At 44.4% G+C, this 7366-nt stretch overlaps 1 protein-coding gene across 1 annotated transcript; it reads left to right on the forward strand.

Annotated features, from left to right (window-relative positions):
• Positions 1 to 2282: 2282 nt before the first annotated feature.
• Positions 2283 to 5513, forward strand: LOC124656466 (pentatricopeptide repeat-containing protein At2g26790, mitochondrial-like). The gene is made up of 3 exons (XM_047195203.1): positions 2283 to 4773; positions 4936 to 5013; positions 5422 to 5513. Exon 1 carries the CDS (start codon positions 2283 to 2285, stop codon positions 4701 to 4703), a length of 2421 nt encoding a protein of 806 aa, XP_047051159.1. The 3' UTR covers positions 4704 to 4773; positions 4936 to 5013; positions 5422 to 5513.
• The last annotated feature ends 1853 nt before the right edge of the window (positions 5514 to 7366 follow it).

The raw sequence follows: 7366 nt of genomic DNA on the forward strand, positions 1-7366 counted from the left end.
AAAACAACTAGCTCACTCGGTGTTAGCCAAACCAACAAGCAAAATCAATAGTAATTTTGCTTTACACACCCATTCCAGTAAATCTGGCTCCGTCGATGGAGAATGGCATGTAGATTAGGCGTGTGACGGTGGGGCAGCCCATCTAGATACGACAATTAAGGCTCGCTTTGCATGTCAGGTCACCAGTGTGTCCTAGAATCTACGCTAGAGCACCATTGGTTGGGAGGAATGAGCGTCGGGCTCGGGACATGTCAGATGGCAGCAAGTTGCTCACTATTTTGTCGTGGATCACATATGAACTTTTTGCAATGCATGATCTGTGTGGTGTCGGTCGTTCCTTATATTTTATGTGCATTATCCCCAATTGATCGGTTTGGTGGCTCTTCTTCTACACGAGACATGTCAGTCACCGCACACTAGTGAAGAGTTCCGGCGGTGTCCACGAGTGGCTAGCTCCGGATGGCAGCAAAGATATTTCAAGCACCGACATAGGTGGCACAATTGAGATGATGATTGAAACAATGCTTTTGTCTAGGGTGAAACCAGTGATCTAGCCTTCAGTGATTGGATCCGGTAGAGAAACACATGTGTCGTCTCCTTGTTGAAGGTGTTGTCTTTCTTCCGACGATGTGGCCTTGATTGGTTTGACCCGACTATAGGATGAAAATCGACGTTAGTTATTGGTTCATACAATGTCTACGTATGTAATCTCCTTCTTGAAGGCGTTGTTAAGAATGACGTTGCTCGCTCGTAGTTGTTCTTTTTGTTATCTTTACTCGCCACTTTGTGTAACATGTTTGTTCTTCGATGTTTTGGCCTATTTTCCTAACATCTTCTTTAGTAAAATTGGCGGTGGGCATGTGGGAATGCAGAGGCTAGTAGAAAATATCTTAATTTTTGGGAATAAAACTAGCTTTGCTTGGCCGCAATAAACATTTGTAGATTTACATATATTTACCACCCCTGAAGGTGTATGAAGTAGCACATATGATACAAGTACAAAATAGTGACACCATATCTCCACCTTATGATCTCACGTGCAACATTATTGCAACCAATTGAATATACCCCTTGAATCATACAAACAAAATTCATTGCAATATTTTTTTGTAGGTACATAGAAAAACCATACACACTTTGCAGTGTTGTGAAGAAACACCCTTCACAACATCAAAAATATCTTAACGATCACCAATCTCTGCAATCAACATTGGTGCCACTAACACATCGATCTTCATCGATTCGAGCTTGTTGGCGTGCAATCTGTAACGTCAGAGATCCACCAGAGATAGATCTGACAATCATTGACCATTCCCTGCTGTCCTAATGTTGGTAGGGGCTCGACAAATTCAACTTCCACCTCAACATATCCATGGTGGTTGGAAGGAGCATGTGTCGAGGAATTAAAATTATTGGAAACCGATGATCTCGAGAGGAAGAAAAGAAAAGAAAAGTAGTGTTGGGAGTTGGTGCTCCAGGTGATAAGGGGTGAAAGGAGAAGGATGCCCGTATGATAAAAGAGGAGAGAAACACAAAAGTGCAGGAACATGACTTGACAAACCGTTTATCTTCCCCGACAATGGCTGATTTCCCCTTCCATCGGCCGCCACATGTGAACCATTTGCCTATACTTTTTGTGTGTGTATAACAACAAGGTATGTGAAATAGATCTTAATTGTATCATGTTTTATTGAATACACCGTATTTAGTTTCATAGGGTTTATGTGTTTTGAACGAACAAAAAACAAACGGTCTTCCCTGATTTTGTGTCATTCTATGCACAAAGTAACATAGTGCATTGGTGAGAATGTTTGAAGGAGAGCCTCGATAACGAATTAACAAGTTTTTTTTTTGTGAACAAGTAATTAACAAGTAAAAAAGTTAAGGATTGGCTTTGAAATTTGATCGAAATGGCTTTTGCTAGGGGTTAGTTAGTTTTCCCCTTCCGCAGGTTATCGTCACTGACATAAATCTTTTCTAAGCCCTAGCCCACCACCGTCCCCCGCCGCCGCCGTGCCGTACTTCTGCCGCCGCCGCCGCCGCTCAATCCCCCGGACCGCCCCTCCCACGGAAACACTCCGCCATTCTCACGCGCGCCTCCGCCCCCACCGTCCCCGTTCTTCCCTCCGCGGGGACGTCGCGCGCGCGTGTCCCTGCCGTCTCCTCTCCACCCCGCCCGCAGCTCCGGCGGCCATCGAGTTCAGAGGTATGGGCTAGGCTGTTCAGAGATTAGCGAAATCCCAGCAACCATCTACACCCCGCCCCTGCGAATCGCGCCTCCCATGCTCCTGCGGCGGCTGCAGCACCGCAAATGCGTCGCCGAATGCTGCAGGCACGTCAGGGCTCCACCCGCCCGCCGCCGCTTCTCCGTGCTCGCTGCTGCCGACTACACCTCCAGCAGCGACGACGCCGACGAGAGGCCTAGCTGCGCTCCCGCTGAAACCGTGCAGAGAAGCAGAGGCCGCGTTGGTCTGAGCTCTGCCAGAGTCGTCCAGAACCTCCGGCTCCTCAAGAGGAGGCCCGATGTCGCCTTGGCCTACTTCAAGGACACCGAGAGCGTCGGCTTCAGCCACGACCTGTCCACCTACGCGGAGATCGTCGACATCCTGTCCAGCTCGGGCCAGTCCAGGATGCTCTTCTCCCTATTCCGCGAGATCATCTCGCACGGTCCCGAAATCCTGCCGCTCATGGATCATCTTAGAAGAACAGGCGCCGCTTCGGATTCGCTCGTGTCCGCGACCAATTGCTTGGTCACGACGTACATTACTTGCTATGATGCGCAGGATACGATTGGGTTGTTTGGTGAGCTCTGCAGGCGTGGAGTTGTGCCGTCGGTTTGGGCTTGCAACGTGCTTCTCAAGTTTGCAGCGGACAGTGGTGGCTCGGAGGTTGTTTTATCGGCTTATGATCAGATGAAGCTCCTTCGGCTGACTTTGGATGCTCATGCGTTGGGCATTATCACTAGGTCTCTTTTTCAAGAGAAGAAGGCAGACAAGGCGTTTGAAGTGTGGGTCGAGATGATTGGATCGGGAGCGAAGCCGGATATAGGTGGATACTCGTCGTTTTTAACTGGTCTGTGTGATTGCGGAAAAGTTGATTTGGCTAATGCTATTCTGCAAGAGATCATCAGGGAGGGCATTCAAGTTGACGCCATGGCCTATAACAAGGTAATGGATGGGCTATGCAAGGAGATGAGACTGGAGGAGGCTGAAAAGCTCTTGGAGAGCAAGATCAGACTAGGATTCAATCCTGATATATATGGCTATAGCTATCTCATCCGGAGTTACTGCAAAAAGGGAGACATACTTAAGGTGCTGGATCATTATCAAGCAATGGAATCCCATGGTCTCGGAACAAACTGCCACATTGTGAGTTATCTTCTACAATGCTTTACAAAGGTAGGCATGGCATCTCAAGTTACGGAGTATTTCCAGAAATTTAGGGATTCAGGAGTCCATCTTGATGGGGTTCTGTATAACATTGCTATGGAAGCCTATTGCAAGCTCGGGAACGTGGATGACGCGGTTAAGCTACTGGCAGAAATGAAGACTGACGGCCTGGCTCCTGACAGAATCCACTATACATGCCTGATCAAGGGTTATTGTTCGAAGGGAGATATACCAAATGCACAGCAAGTGTTTGAAGAGATGCTGAAGGACAATGTAAAGCCAGATGTGGTTACATATAACATTCTGGCCAGTGGATTTTGCAGGAGTGGTCTTGTTACGGAGGTGTTTGACCTTCTAGACCATATGCAGGATCAAGGGTTAGAGCCTAATTCACTTACTTATGGTGTAGCAATTGATGGATTTTGTAGAAGAGGCAACCTTAGTGAAGCGGAGGTGTTATTTAATATAGTAGAAGAGAGAGGAATTGATCACATTGAAGTACTGTACAGTTCGATGGTTTGTGGCTATTTAAATTCAGGATGGACTGATCATGCTTACGTGCTCTTTCTTAGGGTTGCTAATCAAGGAAAACTTGTGGATCATTTCTCATGTTCTAAGTTGATAAATGACCTTTGTAGGGATGGAAATGCCCAGGGAGCTTCAAATGTATGTAGCACCATGTTAGAAAAGAATGCTGTTCCTGATCTAATTTCATATAGCAAGCTCATAGCAGCCTATTGTCAGACAGGAGATATGCACAATGCTCGTTTATGGTTCCATGATATGATTCAGCGAGGCCTTTCTGCGGATGTTATTGTATACACTGTACTAATGAATGGTTACTGCAAGGTTGGTCGGATGCAAGAAGCTTGCACATTATTTGTTCAGATGACAAGTTTAGGTATTAAGCCTGACGTAGTTGCATATACAGTGCTACTCGATGGTAACCTAAAAGAGTACCTGCAGAAATGCTGGCAGGGCATTAGTAAGGAGACAAGGAGCGTTCTTCTTAGAGCAAAGCAGAACCAGTTGCTCAGCTCTATGAAAGAATTGGAAATTGAACCTGATGTACCCTGTTACACTGTATTGATTCATGGGCAGTGCAAAGCAGATTATTTAGAGGGAGCACGGGGACTATTTGATGAAATGTTGCAGAAAGGACTTGCTCCTGATCTTCATGCATACACGGCTCTTATAAATGGATATTGCAGCCAGGGAGAAATAGCGAAGGCGGAAGATCTTTTTCAAGAAATGGTAGATAGGGGAATAAAGCCAGATGTACTGACCTTTTCTGTCTTGAATCAGAAGTCCTGAGTCATAGGCGGGATCAGCCATATGTATGATTTTCCTGCAGTTATGTCAACTGAAATCCGTCAATAGCAAGGTAATGTATATTTTAAGTCGTGAATTTACTGGAAGTCTGGAATTAAGATTTATTTTGTTACTTCCACTTGATTGATGAAAATATGATTATCTTATCTATTCATGTTCTTTTTGCTTAATGTTTTGGTCTGTAATGCTCTTACCATGCATATACGCTTTGCAGGCAGTTCTAGGGTCGATCTTATTGAACTGCAAAATCCAGCACATAACGAACAATGACAAGCTTGTGTTGATGTGAAAGGTCTGTTACTTGACTGTCTAAGCTGCATTTCTTTGGCTAAATAATGAAAAGATGAAAAATTGGTGTATATTGTGGACTATGCTTTCGAGGAGCTAGGCGAAGGGCTCTTGTCCCAGGAGACGAAGTAGATTAGCCATTCTTCAGTTTTCTTGGTTGATTAATTCCTCAGAGTGCCCTCTTTATATATAGGCCTAACAATCGAATCTACGTAGCAAATTGTAGATCTTATCTAAAACTAGTGTAAGACCAACATTTTCCTTAGGCTCATATATCTTGGGATGGAACCTAAGCTTACATATGTTTTTATCTTGAAGTTAGCATGGCAAGTTTGACTTCCTTTTGTAGATTTTGACTTATTTTGTTCAGTAATTATGGCTTCATCGTCTGATTTTTTTTTTTTTGGAGTAGCCTAGCGCTGTATGCTGGATCATTGGTCATTTATTCATTTCAAAATCCATGGAGATGATTCTGCAAGCCTGATTTGAGCTCTACCAAGGCAAGTCTGGCCTTCTACCTTAACTCTTATTTCCTCATGCTTAGCTATTGAACATTGGTCCCCAGAGCCTTTTTATTTATTTTTTCTCACATGTTTCTCTTTAAGAACTTATCAGCTAGGTGTATACTGTTGCCGTGAGAAATAGCAATCATCCTATCTACTGAGACACCACATTAGCTTGGATATATTAAATGGAAACCATGGGTCGTCGTTACTTAGAATCTGTTACATCTGAATGTTGTTGTGTCACATGCTACCTTTACTTCCAAATTCCAGAGTGATGGCATAACATGCACCACAAAACATTTTTTTTGCGAAACACAGTACAGACGTAGATGCTCACATATACGCACATACACTCACCCCTATGAACGCACGCACACCCTACCCGTATGAACATCTCCGAGAGACTGCGTCCAAGAAACTTCATCCGACGGGTCTTGAGATTGACGAAGTCACCACATGCGCCTCGCTGTCGACGGGAACGTCGCCTCCCACTGAAGAATATTCCGCCTTTAATGAGACACCAAAGTGTCAAACCTGAGGTTTGAACTCTGGTGGGCTGGGGGTGCCACTGCCCTCCTAACCACCCAACCACAGGTTGGTTCTCACCACAAACCATATTTGCACTGATAAATCTAGAAGGTACAGACTCATGGTGTGTACTGTGCTTTAGTTATGTGTCAAACCTGAATGTGTCAGTTTGAGTTGTTCTCTACATTAGATGCCAAGGTCAGATGATATGTTTATGCTCCAGAGCATGAATATTAAAAGATCATGGCATCATGAACTTAACTTTGGCTCTTGACTCTCCGTGACAGAACCTGTTGTCCATGAAATCTGCATACTTTTATCATATTTCTTTGAAAGAAAATTGCTGGCTATAAAAATGCCAATAGTGTCTTGTGCTGTAAATACATTCTAAAATCTCGTTAAAAATGAGGCTTCCTTTAGCGTTCCTTTTCCTCTTTCTACAGTTTCAGTGCACTGATTCTGTGGAACAAGTCAATGAACATGGTAATTGCATTGAGGTGAATTTGGTCCTTCACATTAGAACCAGGGGCATGTAGCCATTGATGTCAAATGGCCCCATTATTTTTTTTACTAATCTTGATTAAAAGTTGCACCAATGATTTTTTACTGATCTTCCTTGGAACTATGAAAATAATCTTATAAATAATAATCATACCACTATACATAGATGGATGACACCAACAATATTATTTTCAGGCTTCACCCCTGATTCGTACTACCCATATTTAGTTGGACAACTGTAAATTCAGAAGATGCTGCTTATCTGAACTATAACACTTTGACTCTGAATGCATGATTTGCTGCCAAGTACTACTAGTGATACTCATTTATCATTTCCATCAGACAAAGTGCAAAAGACTGAATTGCCCTTATGCCCATCCTGCATTGGTGCCTTCTTCCACTCAGGCTTCTCCACAGCCATGGTGATGGTGGTGTGCACCCCTGGCAGTCTGAGACCACCTAATTCGGAGTACGGGACAGCAGCCACTGTGTTGCCCAACTGAAGCCACCAGGGCTTGGGCCATGGCCACCACACAACGCGCGTTATCTAAGTCGTCGTCACCGCCTGCGTTTGCCTGGTAGTTAAGGATGCAGCCGCGGTTGCTTGCACAAACCAAACTGCAGCCACTAGGCCAGATGGTGTGACAGGTGCGCTTCTGCCCTTCTTGGAAGCATAGCGAGTTTCTTTAAGTTTTGGTCTTGTAGTTAAATCGGATCTTTTTTTACTTTGCTATCCATGCAAGATGCAGCTGGAGCGGTGGACGCTGATGGTTAGCAACTTAGCACAATGAGATGGTGTTTTTCTCCAGTGAAACTAACACA

The sequence above is a fragment of the Lolium rigidum genome, chromosome 5, assembly GCF_022539505.1.
Source record: "Lolium rigidum isolate FL_2022 chromosome 5, APGP_CSIRO_Lrig_0.1, whole genome shotgun sequence".
Lineage (NCBI taxonomy): Eukaryota > Viridiplantae > Streptophyta > Magnoliopsida > Poales > Poaceae > Lolium > Lolium rigidum.